General features: G+C 34.4%; 1 protein-coding gene across 2 annotated transcripts in view; it reads left to right on the top strand.

Moving 5' to 3' along the window:
• The window catches only part of ADGRB3 (adhesion G protein-coupled receptor B3), an 851,399-nt gene that overhangs the window by 314,077 nt on the left and 517,423 nt on the right, over positions 1 to 19,899 (top strand). For both annotated transcript variants that reach the window (XM_043439524.1, XM_043439523.1), the window contains 2 exons: positions 9,840 to 9,950; positions 15,888 to 16,049. In XM_043439524.1, the coding sequence (XP_043295459.1) occupies positions 9,840 to 9,950; positions 15,888 to 16,049 (273 nt within the window). The remainder of the gene's footprint in view (positions 1 to 9,839; positions 9,951 to 15,887; positions 16,050 to 19,899) is intronic.

Here is a 19,899-nt window from a genome sequence, read left to right on the forward strand (position 1 = left end):
AAAAAAAAAATCATTCTTGAATTGGAAGAACTCATGCTGAAGCTGAAGCTTCAATACTTTGGCCACCTTATGCAAAGGACTGACTCATTAGAAAAGTCCCTGATGTTGGGAAAGATTGAATTCCTGAGAAGAAGGGGACAATAGAGGATGAGATGGTTGAATGGCATCACCGACTCAATTTACGTGAGTTTCAGCAAACTCTGGGAGATGGTGAAGGACAGGGAAGCCTGGTGTGCTGCAGTCCATCGGGTTGCAAATAGTCAGATAAGACTGAGCCACTGAACTCATTCATCCAGGGACCTATTCTGTTACTGTCCAGGACTTTTGACTTCCTTAAAGGAATTTGTTAGAGGCCAGACAAGAAATTCAGGCAAACTCTATAGGGGCCCCTGCTGAGGCAGAGGGGAGGGAGAACAAGCAACAGTTTCCTCGCTTGCTCAGATGGCGGGTGGGGGAGTCAGCTTGTTCATTATATAGGGGTGAGGGAAGGGGTGTGCCCAGGAGTCCCCCCAGGAAGGGGCTTAGGTGCTTTGCCCACCCCTTAGGCGGTGTTACATGCAGGGGCATGCGTGGTACCCTGCTGTTGCTTCTGATACCTGGTTTTTGCTCCATGCTCTGCAAAAGTGGCAGTTGGGTTTTTCCATCTCTTTGTATCTTTGAGTCCAGAATTTGCCTTAAATATGCATGCGCATGGTGACTTTTAGTCCCAGTTTCTTTGTGTTTTGTTATCCAAGAGAGGTGCATCCAGGTGTAAGCATTGCAGCAAAGGATTCCAGGTCCCAGGCCTGTCTCCGTTCCATACTGAGTGACTTAAGAAGAGGTGTAGAAGCATCTACAGCCCCGTGTTTTCCTTAGACTCTGGTGCCTGGTTGTTCTGGGCACCCCAGGCAAGCTGGTCGCAGCCTCTAGGCCTCGGGGTCTGCTGAGAGATGGCTCACAGGTCCATTTGCCAACTTCTGACCTGAGAAAATGATGCCATTTTAGAGCTTCAGAAGACCTCAGAAAGCTGTTCCTAGAATCCCCTTTTGCAAGAGGAGGAAGCAGGTTAAGAGACGCTCAGGTGCAATGCTCAAACAGAAGCTGCTTCTGCTGGTTGCCCATTCACTTGTCCACTGCGACATTCAGTTGTAGCTTACACCTGAGTTTCAGTGGTCTTCCTTGCCTGTAGGTATATGAAGCACTTCTTTGATACTGCGAATCATTTTTAGTTCTTTTTGTTGAATGCCTCTTGGGCTTCAATACTAATTAGGACAACCTGTGGAAAGAAGTTTGAATATATGTTAATTGATTGTAAGGATAGTTTTTATCCTAGAAAAATTCTGAAAATATTATTCACGTGTGTTGACATATCCCTTAAAAATAAGCTACTGTGTTAAGGGATTAGTAAAGATAGTATTATAGTTATTTTTAGAAATAATTATAAATTATTAGTGAATCATTTTCATTAAATAAGTCAGTTTTGTTATTTCTTTCAGTAACTATGTATACAATAATGCTTTAAGCTAAAATATTATGTAATAAAATATAGAAATATATCAGTAGATAAATGGTAAAACATGAATAGAACTATTTACTTGAATATTTATAGATTCTTTAAAAAATAAATTATGTAGGAACAAAATATATAGGTCAAAAAGCATAAATGTCAGAGGAAATTCTTTCTTACCTCTAGGTACAAACTTGAGATCGTGTGAATCACATGAATGTGATTTAAGCGCAATAAAAATGTTTCAGAATTATCAAGATACCAATGATTATTAAAAAACAAAACAAAACAGTCATTTCATGGAATACCCACTAGTTGAACTGTTTTGGTCAAGCAACCACTTACCTAATCTTTTAACTTTCAGTTGGAATGTTGAATGCACCAATTCTTTTCATGGAGTATATTATTAAATTATTTCTTTCAGTAAATATGCATAGTGTGATATTTCTTTCAGTTAAATTATTCTGTGCTATACTGTTATAGTGGGCTTCCCTGGTAGCTCAGCAGTAAAGAACCCTCCCACAATGCAGGAAACGCAGGAGACTTGGGTTGGATGCCTGAGTTGGGAAGATCCCCTGGGAGACGGAATGACAACCCACTCTAGTATTCTTCCCTGGAGAGTCCTGTGGACAGACAAGCCTGGTGGGCTAGTCCATAGGGTGGCAAAGAGTCGGACACGGCTGAAGCGACTGATCACACAGGCACGTATACTGTTATAGTCAATGAGACTGAACTTTAGCAAGTTGAAAAGTCCCAAATGGATATGGGCTTTAATTAAAAAATCATAAAGTAATTATTTTTCTTAAACATTTTAAACAAATACATAATATATAATATATACATTATATAATATGTATAATATATATGTATGTACACAAAGGTAGCATCTATCAACGATATTATACTAAAATATGTGACTTTTGTAAACATAAACTTTCTTTTTTTTTCTTTTTTTTCCATTTATTTGTATTAGTTGGAGGCTAATTACTTTATAATATTGTAGTGGGTTTTGCCATACATTGACATGAATCAGCCATGGATTTACATGTATTCCCCATCCCGATCCCCCCCCCACCTCCCTCCCCAACTTTCCTATAAAATGCTTTTCCTGTAAACTTTCAGGGCATTGAAATGTGCTCTAATTGCCGATGGTTTGGACCCCAAAGATGCACTCAGCCTGCAGTAAGCTACGGCTGGCCAACATTGTGTGTCCTTCTAGTTCTTATCTAATGGGGGTACCCCATCTATCAGCTCCTCTACCCTTAGGAGGTGCCAGAAACCTGTCCATCGAACCTGACCCTCTGCCCAATCACAGATGGTTGTATGTGGACAATTGCAGCCACTCTTCCTAGTTTATGCTGCCTCTAATTCTGTTTCCCTACAGTCTGCTCTCCATTCTTCAGTTACTGTAATCTACCTAAATGCAAATCAAACTATGATTTCTCACTCATTGCCTCTAAAATCCTACAAGAGTTTCTCACTTTGTTAGACAGAGATACTTTCCAGAGTTCTTCATAAGGCCCGAAAAAGGCTTTCTATGGGCCTGATTCCCTCTCATGTCAGAGAGGTTGGCAGAAAGCAAGCCAGCCCCATTATTGTTAAGAAAATGCAGAAACGGTTCATCCAGGCACAGTCCAGTTCACTTTCTTCTAATTCAGATTCCCTAAGATCTTATTGGGCCACATTAGCAGTAAAATTAATCTTATGGTGTGAGGGTTTTAGTTCCCTACAAAGGTGCTGGAACTCACAGCATAGCATCTTATTTTGCCACTGATGTGCTAAAATGTTAAATTCTGATGCAGGTCAACAAGAAGAGATGAATACTACTAGTTTACTATTGGAAGTAGAATTGCTTTTATTACTTATGTGTTTCTATATTTATTTTAAGCCTTCCTATGGCTCAGATGGTAAAGAGTCTGCCTGCAATGTGGGAGACCCTGGTTCCATCCCTGGGTCGGGAGATACCCTGGAGAAGGAAATGGCAGTCCACTCCAGGATTCTTGCCTGAAAAACCCCGTGGATGGAGGAGCCTGGCAGGCTACAGTCAATGGAGTCACAAAGAATCAAACATGACTGAGTGACTAACACACAAACTATATTTATTTTACTCATCTCCAACAAATAAAGTATTTTTCAAGCAAATCATTACTGATAGTTTATAAAAATTCAAGTTATCTCAGAAAGAGATGAGATCATAAAATGCAATTGGATAATATATACTAAATATTAACAAATAATTCCGACATGATTCCACACATTGATGATTTCTTACATGGAATGGTACACCCAATTTACTAACATTTCCCAGAAGTAAGTCAGAGTTAGTATAAAAATAATGATGTAAAGGTTTACCCAAATGTCCTGGAATCATTCTAGATAAGATACTTTATAATGTAATTTTTGAATACATGTTTGAGAAGAGATGAAAAAATCTGTTATTATATGTAATTATTTCAAAGCTTGTATTTGGAAATGCAGTAAATTAGAATATACCATTGTTGTCTCAGAGTATAGATACTAAATATATTTGACAATTGTTTCTATAAAACAGTTTGGGTTTTGTAATTTAACAACTTAAAACATCTGATCATTTTTAATTTTTCTATGAACATACTAACAGTATACCCTTTGATTATAATATCTTTTGTCCAATTTAGAAGTGCCATAAAATCACCTATTTACTTAACAGAGTCATGGCCAATTCTAAAATATCATTTCTGTGGGATTATTTTCAAAAGCAAGATTCTATTTTATTGTTATAATAAATAGCATCTTGGTTCCTATAACCAAGTATTTGATTATGACAACGAAACCAAGAAGTAATTTGAAGGAAAGGATATCAAGTAATATTTTAGTTTTTAATAATGGATTGCTCAGATTTCTAGTATTTCTTAACAGAAATTAATTTATTTTAAATATTAGCATTAATTTTGTGATCCTCTAAAAGTATGTTTTATATAAATATTTCCTGATATTTATTATATAATGGTCATTCTTGAATTAATTCTTTGGAAATTGTCATTTTTTCATTTATTCTATTCCTGTTTGGTTCTTTGGGGAAATTAAAGTATTAGTACATTTAAAATTGGGGCTTCTCTGGTGACTCAATGGTGAGGAATCTCCTGCAGTGTAGGAGAGGCAGGGGACATGGATTCAATCCCTGGGTCAAAAAGATCCCCTGGAGGAGGAAGTAGCAACCCACAGGAGTATTATTACCTGAAAAATCCTATGGTCAGAGGACCCTGGAGCGCTAGTCCAAAGGGTCACACACGATAGGACTCAACTGAGTGACCGAACAACAACATTTATAATTAACAGTAAAAGGTTTTTCTTAACCAGTGCCCTTTAGAATTTCAACTATTGATTCCTAATCTTAAAATTCCTTGTTTCCAATGGTTCATGTAAGTTCTAGAAATGTCTTTGATGATACAGACTACAAAAGGTAGTAGTCTTTTCCTCAGTCATCTATTTGTTTTCATAAAGCACCTGCTTATACAAGCACTCAGCAAATACTTGCTGGGGGAAAGAATGAAATTTTTAAATCTAATCACATTATTTTTTTTTAAATCACAGAAAACAGAAGGTTATTATAATGACTGATAATCTAGCTCCTTGTCACTACCTAGAGAGCTCCAAGCAATCTTATGCACACAAAAGAATTTGCATGAGAAATAACTGTGCCAACTCTATTTCCAATAAGTGTAAAAAGTAAACAAATTTAATAACATGTAAGTGTAGCTAATTACTTCAATTAAGATAAATAATTTTATGTACTTGAAAGGCTCAGGCCATGTTTAGTGGCTTTTCTTAGGTGTGAAAGTATCAGAGACTATTTCTTACTTATCTTTGTAATTTTAATACTTAACATAGTAAATAATTGACAAAAATTAAGTGGTATTTTAAAACATTAAGCTTTGTTTTAGGACAGTGAGATTTCAGTCCTTGAAATTGAAATAAAGTAATATTTCAATTATTTTCATAACTTGAATATATTTATATATTAAAATATATAGTAAATGCTGTTGACAAAAGAAATGTTGACTGTCATAATCATACATAACTAACTTTTAAGTACTTCACTAAGAATTTTATTTTTTACCCATTGAACTGTTCACCAAAGAACATTAAAGAAATAATTCTCAGCATCTTGGAGAAGCAATTCATCAAATAAAATTTATTTGTAGAATAAATATTGAACCCTAGCTATGCAAAGCTGGAGGTGATTTTAAATCTCATAAGGCATACTTCTCATAGAAGTTTATAATCTAGTTGGGGGAATAAGACACCTAGTCTAATAATTAAAAATCCATTATTGATATAGAACAGAACAGAAGTTAAGGCAGACAGAAGCTGAGGCTGATTGGTTGGTTAGTTCACAGTGGTGGTACCATTGGAGGTGGGACTTGGGGAGGCTTTATTGCAGCATGCCTGGAGAAACAGGTGTTTCAGGGGGAGGAAATTAAGAGAAAGGGTGTATTGGCTTGACCATTTCCATGACCAAAAGTCGTGCAATTGGGTTGTAGCATAAAAGTAGGGCATAATTTTGAGAGTTTCTTGAGAAGCAATAGTGAGCTAGAATAGTTTCTGTGCAGAGGTGAGGGGAAGTTATCTGATAATATGAAGTTAATATTTATATTGCAAGCTAGATTGTAGTAACAATTGTTATCAACTAATCTGATGTTCTACTTGTCCATACATTGAAGAATAAACACATGGTAAAATAATGAATTATGTGTGTGTTTTGACTTATTGGTGACTTCACTTTTTTATAACCCTTGATTTCCGGGAAAAAATTCATAACTGAAAATCGACTACCAAGAGTCAGTTTTAGAGTGTATTTGTTTGTTAGTCATCTACTTATAGGTCCTGGGTGGAGGAATAAAAGACATAAAACTATATTTAAAGCAACAAATTTTCAAAATCCTTCTTTCACATGACTTTGTATCTAACTTCCAGAGGCTACCGCTTTTTTTCAAAGTGCAGTGAGTTTGTATGAGAAAATGTGCCTAAACATGGAAGTCATATGAGTTTTATACATGAACACAGTTGTTTATCGACCACTTCATTGATAGCATCAACATAAAGATATAGGAAATAACCCTGTATTTTCATAAGCCATATACCATATGTATATACACAATATTATGCTATACATGATTTCATCTGATTCCATAACTTGCTTTTCATTGCTTTCACCAAAGCAGATCATCTTTTTATTTGGCTATGCTATTTTCTCATGTAACTAATGTAGTATATGACCTTTGAATCATTTGAATATAAGTCAACAATCACGAAGAACTTTATTCAGAAAGTATAACACGCTAAAGGTTTACCTTAACTCACATTCACCAAGTAAGATAATTATAGCAAAATAATAGCTTGTTATTTTTAAAGTTTAGATGATTTAATTGGCCTGTATTTTCATAAGAAGTCAAAAAGATAATATCATCTTGAAAGAGAACAATATTTTGAAAATATCCCATTGTGAGATATGGATGGAGCCATAACGTTTGTTGTTAAACCCCACCATTGTTAATAACACTTAAACAAAGATGTTTATTTATTTCCAAACACTTGGCACATAAACATTGGCAAGAAAAAGTCATTTAATTAGATAAGAGTTTACATATGTCACTTACAAATTGGGATTATTTTAGGTCTGAAACAGTCAGTCTAGAACATTAAAAAAAATACCACCATAGTGTTGCTTTTCCATCTGAGAAAAAGAAATAAATTGCTAACATGTCATCTGTCTTATGAGGAATTTGGTTACATCAAGACCTCTAATAGTTTTAATTTTTAAAGTAATTTTAGATAAGTTGTTTTGATGGCAATAATAAAAATTTCATTTAAACTTTTGCTTGTATAAAAATTATGTAATAAAGTCCATATATGATGGAAGAATTTCTTAAATACTGTGACCCATTAAAAGGCATCAGCCCTAATATTTTATAAGATTGGTGATTAGTAAGTAGAAGTGACTAGATTGAAGAATAAAGAAATCTAATTTGTAATATAAATATATTTTGCAGACTTCAATCACATTCCAGATAATAATATGACATATTCACTGAAATAACTAATGCCTATTTTAAAAAAATAAGTAAACTCATTTTTAAACTTCAAATTTGAATATGACACTTTTAAAATGATCTCAGCAGTGTCAGCCTATATCCTCAGACTCCTAAATTTCAGGATCATTGTCCCTGTACAGTAAACTGTTTTTCCTTAGAAAGCAAATTGCAGGCTATTTTCATACTGCCACTGAGTTGAAGAATTGCCTTCTCTAAAGCAGGTAATAAAGTTACCTAGTAGTTGGGATGTTGTAGGCATGGGATAATTTCTTTTGCTGTCCTTCACCCTCCGGGTGCCCAAACTGCCTTAGTGTAGGTGTCAGAGCCTCCAGATTCTTTCTATAAACCTGCACTCTGATTCAGATGCCCTAAGTGATAGACATACACATACACAATTTAAATGACAAATTCAAGGGGACAGAAGGCAAAGCACACTGTTAATAAAAGTTACTACTAAATTTCCTTTGCTCTTTCAGATCCAGAGAAATTTCAGTTATATATAATATTTTAAAATATTGGGTAGTGCGTGAATCTAGATATAAATTTTCAAAGTAGTCACCTTCCAGAATCATTAAATGATACGTGAGTAGATGCTTCTTATTAGCAGAATGATGCATGATTTAGGCAGAACATACAGTGCACATAAACAAGTGGACTGAAAGGTTGTTGGCAGCAATGGAAAACAGTGATGGATTTTACAAGATTAAACCAACTGACATTTTATGAAAATTTCAATTTCCTGCCTTGGATTCTATCTAAACTGACAAAAACACACATTTAAATTTCTCAAATTTCTCATGGGATGTTCTCTCGTGTAGAGTGTCTGGCAAGGATTTCTAATAAATCAATCTGTCAGGTGCCATGCTTTTAATATTTATGAGGAAAGCTGCCAGGCTGGACAAAACACGTGCTAATGTTTTCTCCTTACACAAAAGATCAGAGCTGTGCATACAAAAATGCACTGCTTAATTGCACAAAGTACACTGTAATATTTTAGCAGATTATTTAAAGATGGATGGGAAAAGCCAAAACAGTAAGCTGGTGAAATTACCCATTCCTAAATGTTGACATTATTAGTTCTAGCAATATAGCTGCACTATCATTAGAGCATATTTTACCCAATCATCTGTGTCATGTATAAAAGACCTGGTCTTAAAGGCCCAGCAATTTTCTTGTAACCCTGAGCACCACTGACCCCTGGCCCTCAGCAATGCCCTCCCAACACCTGCACTCCGGTGAGCCAGAGCAAAACATGCCATTCATGAGGCTTTGTGTTTATTAAAATTATTTTTAGTGGCTCAGCAGTGAAGAATCTGCCTGCCAATGCAGGAGACGCTAGTTCAATCCCTGGGTCAGGAAGATCCCACAGAGGCGGGGGCAGATAGCAACCCACTCCAGTGTTCTTGCCTGGGAATATCCCATGGACAGAGGAGCCTGAAAGGCTGCAAAAATTATTTTACAGTAGCAGTGAAAAGTATGGAACTCTTACAGAGTTCTAAGCGTATAGATTAAAAATATATATTATGTGGAATCTTTTCTTTTGTTCAGCTTATTTTTTCTCTCCCTCATCTGTCTCTGAGTTATGCCCAGATTTTTCTTCCTTTCTTAGGAGGTATACATTGAAAGGATTAAATGAAAAAACCTGGAGTCATTCTCTTTCTTAAACATAACTTTTAAAAGTGCTTAGAAAAAGAGATGAAGAATTATGTGGGGACAAGGCAGGAGAGGATGAGAATTATTTAAGCTACCATTTTCTATAAGCTTTGGAGGACACCAAGGTCAACTTCATCTTTGGGAAAATAGTTCATCAAGTGAATGTTTGCCTTAGGTGAGCTAGGCTACAGGATTACTCACTCCACAAGAAAGTGCTGAAGAAACCTGTGGGGGTGATCACTCTTCAGCAAAGCAGCAACTGCTTTGCAGTCAGGATTCTCTCTCTGAAGAACAAGTTAGCACTGTGGTTGTATTTTTTCTGATGCATTGCTTCAAAACATGATCAGACAAGAATACACTGCTTCTGTTAATTAAGCTGACTTAAAACCCGATGTTTCATTTCACTGACTGTTATTATTGTCTCTTGAAATCTTGTTCTTGTTTATAGATTTTTTCTTTTTACTGGAGTTTAGAAATATTCCAAGCAGATGAGCCTAGAAAATTTAGAATCATGGGATGAATCAGTAACTTCTAGATCTGTGTAGGAACATATTGCATGAGACAGTGATGTGATTTGTGAGAAATGTCTACACACGAGCTTTCATATACCTTTATTCTGTCTTTAGAATTTGGAATGATGGGAGATCATACAATTAAAAGTCAGCGACCTCGATCTGTTCATGAAAAAAGGGTCCCTCAGGAACAAGCTGATGCTGCTAAATTTATGGCACAAACTGGTAATACGTTAGTTACATTTTTCTATTTATTGTTGTTAATTTAATGAAACCACTGCATGTTTTCATAATCTTTTGCTACACATTTGTCAGTTTTTGGAGCTGATATTTTTTTTGAGCCATTTTTTTTTTTTTTGTCACCAGTTAAAGTCCATAAATGAAGTAGCTGTGAATTGAAAGTGCACAAAAATGTGTAAGGTTTATTTTGCTTTCAGTGTGAGACATTTAGGATTTACATATTATTACTTATGTTAATTAACTAATTTAAATGTGTTAGTAAACTTTTACAGAAAGTCAACAAAGTTATTTCATCAACAATTGATTATTTTGACTTTTCAGAAATCAAAATTTGATAGATTTTAGATGATGAAATTTAATGTTTAGTATGTTAAATATTTTTTCAAATGTCTTGCATCATCTAAATATTAATTGATTGTTAAAATGTATAGCAATTAGAAATTTTTTTAGAATTTAATATTTTTAACTTGAAGAGTTTTCTTATATGATCTAAATAATAAAAAGTTGACAGTCTTTATTCATAGCTGTAAAACACTCAAAATAATTTAATATCAATAAAAATAACTTTTTTGGTTTGTAACATTTTAATTTTAAATAAATTAGAGTATTCTTAAATACATCACCCCCCAGTGTAGATACATTCCTCTTTTGACTCATCATAATAAGTGGGCTATAGTTCCACCTCTTTGCACTGCATGTAGAATGTTCTTAGATGAAAATATGATTAAACTGTATTGTGACCATTTTCAGCCATCACTTTTATTTCAGGAAATTGCAAACTAACAGTTTTATCTATGTCTTCACAAAGTCTTATATGTCCCAATCTAGATGATGTGTTTTACCAGTATTACAGAAGTTTCAAGTACATGATCAACTTTTGACATGACATTCAGACAAATTTTGTTGAAATTCTCTTGAAAAATGAGTATTTCCTTTATTTCATATATTCTTCACATAATATTTATTCAGAAAACTAGATTTTTATCTACAACTTAAAAATGCAAATATTCTTAATGAATTGTGCTCTTGGTAATGGGTTAGTAGTCGTAGACTTGAATATATTAGTGGCAAATCTGTCAATGAATTCTCAGAACAGGAAGAACATTTAGAATAAATTCTACAATTAAGGACATATTTTTAGCTTTTTAAAACTACATGTTACAGCCAAATCCAGAAATGAAGAAAGCTTGCTTATCTGGAATGCTTTTTGTGCAGCTTCTTGTTTAAGAAAAAGTTTTTTGTATTTTTACTGTTTGATTGTGCAAAAGCAAAAGTGCGTGACCAGGTTTGGGCAGATTTTCAAATTTCTAAATGTATTTTTCTCCCTTACAGGGATCAAAAATTCAGCTACTGATCAGAGTTAGGGAGTGTTTGACTAAATAAAGCCACACAGCATGGGCTGACTACTCAGCCTCCTAGGATTAGAGGTGTCTTGACTTTTTGCAAAAGAAGTGGCAGACACTGGCTTACTAAAATTCCTAAAACTAGGGTCACTTATTAATAAAATGATGAACCATAGTTTTAATTTTCTGAGAATGTAATAGGAGATTTTATATAAACTCAATTTTTGGATTTGCCTGACACATACCAAGAAAATTCAGAGTTTTCAACCAAAAACCTTTCTGCAAAGTCAAATCACAAGGAACATTATATTTTCTTAGTGATTTATTGCTAATTTCTGTTTTAATTTACTCATTATTTTCCAGGCATTGTTTTGTATCTAATATATAGTAACACATGGTTTGGTAAAATAGATGAAATGCTTATTAAATAGATCCATGAAGAGCTTTAAAACTGTTTCTCCATGCTGTGAACAATAAGTTGGAAATGTCTATGAACTTCAGAATTACACTTCTGAAAATATTGATGGAAACCTTGAATTGATAAATAGTATATATTCTTATTTCATTTTAATCCAAAGATAGGATAGGCAATTATAAATACAGGTATAAGACTTATTTTAAATTTAAATTACTATAATACTGATAAAAGACTAGAAAACTGCATTATTAGTTTTTAAAATTGCATAATTTGACACTCACAGTTGTAAAGCTAAAAGTAGAGGGTTTTTTTCCCCTTAAATATTTTTTGAATTATACTTTCTCTAGATGTTTAGGTAGTTGGAATAAATACAGCTGAGTATCACATAATAAAATTTTATGAAAGTTAACTTTTATTTATAAAACATCTATTTTACCATATAAAATTTTCTATTTATAAAACACAATAAATGAGTGTTACCTATAAACAATGATAAGCATTTGCTAACATTAATTTAAAAACAAAGAATAATAAAACAGATGTAAAACTGAATAATAAAGTACAATATATTTTATATTAGTCCTGAGGGAAAACAAAGCAGCAGCTATCAGACCTTAAAATTTAAGAATTCCTTTCAAAGTGAGTAACCTGGCCTCTTCAACCAGTATGATCAGTCAGCCCTTTCTATGAAATAATGTAAGTGGCAAATTTTTTAGAAGAGTAATATTTAGTAAGGTTGCATTACTTCATCAAAATAACTTAATCATTTTAATCAATTGGGTAATTGAGATAGGTTAATTTGGGCATACATGTACAATGTTTGAATGAAATGAAATGCTGTGGTAAGATATATAGATATCTAAATTAAATGTCAACAAAATGGCTTAAGCCATTTGAATTATAGTCACTGATGCTTTTTTAACATCATAGTTACAAAATGATCTTATAAAAATTTTTAGGAAATTAGTCTTTTATTTTATGGGGAAAATAGAATACACTAATGTGTAGCATGTTATCTAAAACAGAAAAATAAAATAAATAATAAATAAATAAATAAAACAGAAAAATAAAACAAAAAATAAATAAATAATAAAAATAAATAAATAAATAAATAAAACAGAAAAATAAAATTGTAAATATATTTCTGATTTCACGATTTTTACATACTAGCAACATTTTATATTAATATTTTGTTTATAGCTTAAAATGCACTCTCATACACTATCTCATTTAATTCTCACTAATAGGTTTTGAGGTAGATGTGTTACTCATCTGACTGAGAGATTCAGAGAAATAAAGTAACTTTCTCAAGGTCTCAGCGCTAATATGCATTAGATTTCCATCAAGCACAGGTCTTCTGACTCTAATTGCAGTGCTTTTCTAGTTTTCTCTCATGCTTTGCATCAGAATAAAGAGCCTTAAAAGTTCCATAGATACTGAAGCCTTCTACGTGATGTGTAATATGCCGTCAGTTACAAGTTAAGGAGCCAAATTATAGTAGTTTGTGCTGTCTCCAAAGACACATATATTAAAAAGAGTATACATTGTGTTACACTTTACTATTTTAATATCAGTGAATGTTTCACAAAATAATTTTGCTGGAAAGTATTTCTCACAAAGCCCTAAAGTTGTAGCCGCAAAGACTACAACAGCCTTCATGCCTTTCTGGGATGAGGCCATGGCAGATGGAAAATACAGCTACTGCATGGAAGTATCACTTAAAATTATAGATGGAGATATAACAAAGTCATTTTCATAGGTTGACCAACATTTTAATGGCAAAATTTGATTAGTAATGTGAAAGCCCATATATATGTTATTCATGTATTTATTTTGGTTTCGATTCATCAAAGGAACCGTCAGTTGGAGAGAGAGTGAATTAGCCAATTCTGAAGAGTAATTCTCAGTCCCTCCACCCAGGCCCCACTGTCTAGCCTGCTCAGCAACGTGGTAGCTTCATACATACAGAAGCTTCATACATATAGAAGCAACCTGGATTTTAAAATATTTGTATAAAAATGCACTTAAAAGTAGTTTGTGATCCTGATTCATTGCGCAGTTTAATTAAAACTTTTTCCCTGCCATCATAACAATGCGATGCTTTTGTGGAAAAATAGAACTAATTGTATTCATAACTTTTATCATTGACTTATAGAATTCACAATGTTCAAAGTTTTCTGGCTTTTAATTAATAATATTCAACCGTGATATTTCTGCTTCACTTAGTCTTATCATAAACACAGGTTCAACTATCACAAGAAAAAAATTGCATTATATTTTCCCCAAATTTAAGTTTAAATTTTCATTACTAAATACATATATATGCATGTATATATACATGTGTAGATATTTTTAACCATTGTTATATTATTTGGTTTCTAAAATAATGATTTTCAACCTTGATAGAGTATTCTTTAATGTAAATGCATAAACTATTAGTCATAGCTTGAAATATTCAAATGTCATTCAATAACATTTTATGGACTATATTATATAAATTGGTAGAGGCAAAAAATACTGGAATAATCAAGGGTGATGATTGGAGTATGACCAAGACAAACATTAATCACAACACTGAAAAGATGTCCTACTTAACATAAAATGTCATCCCAATTACCACTGTACCCTTATGATATAATCTATCTATAAACCCATTCTATTATTTATATCTCTGGGCGCATAACGCAGACCAATATAAGAGCAAATGTTTCTGAACAGTTCTTCTCAAAGTGTGTTTGGTAGACCCCTGCTTGTCTGTGACCTAATTGTCCTGGGCCTTGAGATAAGAAGCTTACAACAGAATGTAACTTGAACTACTTTATCAAACGCGTGTTTTATTTCAGCTGATTCTCTTTTTCTTGGAAAAGATAACTTCTCAGTGAAGAAATCGGAACATTGAGTTACATTCTGATCCAATCTCCTTCTGTCCTAGAGTCCCAGCCTGTGAATCAGCTGCCTTGAGTCACTCTGCAAGTCATTTCTAAGTTATTTACTAACCTTTCCACAGAAGGTGGACAAATGGATTATCATATTCTATCCTTTGAATTCTATTCCCAAGGCAAATTTTAAACAAAACCTATAAAATATAAATTGCTCCTTGGTTTATATAATCAGTGATAGAAAGCTTTCAGAAACACTTTGCCAAATGATGGAAGAGTACTTTTCAACAAAGTCTAAATTTAACTACTATCTTCCAGTAGGTAGGCCTGACTTTGTGTTTGGAAAATAGCAACTACAACTTTTCCAATCAGTTTTCAAAAATCTGTCCTGAACACCATGACCAGAAGATAATTATCAATAGGAACTCATTGAGATTGTCTTAGAAATTCTTGATTTTATGTCTCCTTGGGACGTGACTTTGGATAACAATAGAAGGGAGACATAGTTTCAGAGTGATGCCTACTCCAAGGAAATTAATGAATTCAGACATTCAATGACTTTTTAAAACCCTAGGTTTTAGTAAAAATTAGTTCCAGGCTAAATTAATAGAAATCATAGAGGAATTTTCCTTTATTTCAATTAAAATTCATTTTTCTACTATAGATCATTATGAGGAAAATTGTGAGCAGAATGTTTTAAAACAAATAATCACAAATGAATAGCTGTTATAGGATGAAAAACTAGGAATTGAACTAGGAATAAATTATAAATGTCAGTGTTCAACACAATAAAAACTAGATATGCCCAAACTCCCAGGGCTCTACCTAATTCAACATTAGAAAGGAGATTATGCAACAAAGAATTGGGGAAGGATGCATCAATATATTCCTGCTCACCAAAGCCAGAGTAAGTTTAGCCATGCATTTTGCTTTCTCTTCCAAGCAAGTGCAGAGCCTTAGACTAATTTGAAAAGAATCACTCCAACAATCATTCCTTCCTTGTTGAAAAACACTGACTGATCCGTTCATAGCATCCATGGCCCAGTGGGTTTGCGAAGCAGAGCTTTGCTAACAAGGTTATAGCTAACGTGAACCTTGCATCAGTGTAATAGTATCTCTATTTACATTTCTTTTTCTCTGAAATGTTTTTGTATGGCTTTGATGTACTCTCATGTTTTTACATTGAAATTATTCTTGCATGTCATAATGTCACTTTGGTATGATGCTTACTAGATGAATATTCAAGGCAGTATTTCATGTTTATCTGTTGTCTTGCTCACAGGTGAATCTGGCGTGGAAGAGTGGTCCCAGTGGAGCACATGCTCAGTTACTTGTGGTCAGGGGTCGCAGGTGCGAACCAGAACTTGTGTATCACCTTACGGGACACACTGCAGCGGCCCATTAAGAGAATCAAGGGTTTGCAATAACACTGCCCTCTGTCCAGGTAGTGTTAGCAGCAACTACAACTGTGGATGTTATTGAATTGTGTCATGCTACGCATTTGGAACAATGTGTTATTTTCATATGAACTGGGTGTAGACATTTTAATAAGAGTGAATAAGTATAATTTGTTTTCAGCTGTGAAATTTTATTATGTATGTGCTTCTTTCTGCTTTCAGAGCAGTCAAGCAATTACGTAAGTGACTACCTACCCACTTGAAACTATAAGCTTGATATTTCTGTTTCTCATGGTATTTAAGGTTCAAAGTCTTATTTTAAAAAGGTGAAAAAGTCCAAATGAATGTTGGATAAACAGTGAAATTTGCCAGCATCCTGGAATGTGATCAATAGTCACTGTTTAGGCAGTGGTTGATACAACCTTTAAGGCAGTCAGCTGTTTTCCTACCACTTATTTAATCCCATCAGGAAAAAAGGTGCCCCTGACCAAAGGACTTTCTTTCAGTTTATTTCATTTAAGTGACTGCCCTCATGAAAGCTATCCTCTGCTTTGTAAACTTAAAGTCACTAATGGAAAAAATGGTCTTCTTTGTTAAATAGAGCATAGCATAATAACTTAGCCACTTAGGATCTGATTTTTCCATGTTGCTTCATTTTTTGTCAGGCAATGCATATATGCATATTATAAGCATTTCTTTTTCTCAGACCTCTGACTTTCATGTAAAATGAGTACCAGCAAGATTCTCTGAAAGTCCAAAGCACATAATCCTGTGAATCTCCAGGTTTATATTTATGCTCAGCCATCTGACGGTTGGGTGGTGCAAACTCATTGTCCCCTGCAGTTGACGATGGACTTGCATTCACAGCCCTTCTAGACCCTCTGGAGTGAGACAGGCTCAAGGAAAGGGCCTGGCACTGTGCCACCTTTCATCTAGTGAAGTGTGCTTAAGCCTTCTGGCGAGTTCCACTTCCAGAGAAGCCTGATTCTGCAGTTGCTAAAAGCAAAAGTACAGAGTGGACGGCCTGGGGCAGGGATAGTCCCGATTTCCCAGGAGGGGCAAGGGCAACCCATTCAAAAACAAATTGGAGGAGGAGTTATTTAATGGGGACAGAGTTTTGATTTGCAGAATGAAAATTTTCTGGAAACTTGTTTCCCAACAATATGAATATACTTAATACTGCTGAATTGTATACTTAGAGAGGATCTGAAGATAAATTTTCCATTTGGTATAAATTTATCACAATAAAAGGAAAGACACACTGGTAAAAATAAAAAGGGAAGAAAGTGGTGAGCAGTCCTGGAGAAGGAAGGCTTCAGTGAGCTGGGAGATCCCTTTGTCAGGGGCTTGGGAGGCATATAGCAGTAGAATTAAAAGGTAAACAGTGGAACTTCCCTGGCGATCCAGTGGTTAAGACTCGGTACTTCCACTGTAGGGGGCAGTGGATTTGATCCCTGGTCACTGAACTAAAATCCCACATGCCCCATGATGCAGCCAAAAACAAAAAGTAAAAAATAAATAAACAGAGCAGAATAACAGGACAAGGAATAGATATATATATACACATATTTGAATCACTTTGCTGCACACCTAAAACGCTGTAAATCAACTCTACTTCAATTAAAAAAAAAATAAACAGGGCAGAAATCCATGAGGAATGGAAGGTAGAATTAGCAGGAAAAGAGCAATAATTCCACTAAAAACAAGAAAAGTCAATGAGCGTCAGAGAGAATCAGACTAGATGAGAAGGAACATCAAATGAAAAATAAAAAGAAAGGAAAAAATGCTTAAGGAAGTTGTGGATGGGGAAGACCAAAAAAAGACAAAAACAGGGGTCACAGAGCAAAGTGGACTCTAACACATTAGACAAGAGGAGGAAAGCAAATAGTAAGGAGATGGGCATTTTAGGAATTATAACATTTATAAATTTTGTAGGTGAAAGGACCTCATGAGGAAATGCTAGGGGATTTTCTGTTGAGTGTGGGTTAAGTGCACAGTGCACTGTCTGGCCTAGTACTTAAATCTGGCCCCTACTTAGCAGTGCTTACGTTAAGGGCCTCTGAGCAGGAGCTCTGTACTGGACAAGGAGAGAGCTGTCAACAGAGAATTAGGTTGTACTTGACATATACACTTACCTTGTCAGCATCCTTTTGAAAAGTCAAGATCCTTTCAATGCACAGGAATAAAATCTAATGGCAAACAGATCCCTAAATGCAAGTGTGAGTGGCGCTAAGGAGTTCCCCATAGTTCTCCGTTCAGAGCTTACTTTCCAGACACTAGCTGCAAACACTCAGCTTGTTGGCAAATGAAAACCTCCATCTTCCTGCCAGAAGATGCTGACTCACCCCTCCCTGGGCACGGAGACCATCTGTCGTGGGACCAGCATGCGTCTCGGGTCCAGAAAGCAATAATATTCTATGATGGTCAAGTTTTTCCTCATTTTCTTAAACCTCCTACCATGATGCCTACTGAGGAAATACATACTAATTATTGGTTCCTCTTCACCTCCACATACATAGAGGTTTGTCTTTCTAAAGAGTAAGGAGGATAAGAAATCTGTATCTTTTAATCATCTAACCACTGTTACAGTTCTGATATTGAATCAAAGATCTTAAGAAGAGTTTTGTTGATTTCTTTTTAATTTTCCAAACATGAAGAATAATTTAGCAGCTTTATTATTTTTTAAATGTGGAATAGTTATCCCACTACAGGAATTGTGATACGTTTCAGATGGTGATTGTGCTTGTTATAAAATATTTTGTGTTCAACATTTTGTTCACTTATTTGCCATGCTGGTAAATATGTATGTTTTTATACAGCATACAATGAAAACAGTAAAAAAAAAAAAAAGATGAATTTAAAATCTGAGATAGTACTTTGAAATATTTTACTGAAATAATAGCTTATTCCCAAGAAGAAAGTTATCTCAGAAATAAATAACCTACTTGTCACACTGTGTATAAAGAAGTGTATTTGCCATTTAGTTAATGAAAATGACACAAGGAAAAATTGAATGTTAAATGTCATTTTTCACAAAATGTATGCAATGATAGAACTAGAGCTTATATTTATTTGTGCTATTAAAGGTTAATCAATAGTGTTATACGTTAGTTACCATTCACCCATATTATTCACATTTAAAGAGTTTTTTTAAATTAAATGGCATAATAATGTGTTATTTCTAACATGAATCCTAAAATATCCAGCCTTTTACAAAATTTTTGCCTTGACATCATAGTTTCTTAGAAACTTTTATTGCTCAGAGAAGAAAATGCTAGAGATAAACAGAAAGTAAATTGAGAAAAGTAGAGAGCTACATGAGATTGTGTATTTACCGACCTGGTTTTGGCAACCCACTTCAGTTTCTTGCCTGGAAAATCCCATGGATGGAGGAGCCTGATAGGCTATAGTCCATGAGGTAGCAAAGAGTCAAACATGACCGACCAACTTTCTTTCCTTTTTTCTTTTTTCTGACTTACAGTTTTATTATCTCTTCCAGGGTTTCTGAAACCTTGGTACTATCAACATTTTGATGTGGATAAATCTTTATTGTGGGGAGCTGGCCTGAAGGTGTGGGGATGTCTGTCAGCATCCCTGACCTCTATCCTTCAGACGCCAGGAGACTTCCTTCTTCCCCGAGGCTGTGGCAGCCAGATATGTCTCTGATGTTCCCAGAGTTCCCTGGGGCAATGTTGCCCCTGCTTGAGAACTACTAATCTACTCTATATGTACTCCAGTATTTTAGAATAAATGTTTATTTAGGCTAAGGAATGGTTCTGAATTATTTTTTTAAGTCATAGTTTTCATATCCATTTATTTTCTTAAGAAAAAAAAAACTTTCACTTAGCAGAATTATCCTATACATCCCAATCTAAATTACAACATAATTTGTATACT

The sequence above is a fragment of the Cervus canadensis genome, chromosome 20 (assembly GCF_019320065.1).
Source record: "Cervus canadensis isolate Bull #8, Minnesota chromosome 20, ASM1932006v1, whole genome shotgun sequence".
Taxonomy (NCBI): Eukaryota; Metazoa; Chordata; class Mammalia; order Artiodactyla; family Cervidae; genus Cervus; species Cervus canadensis.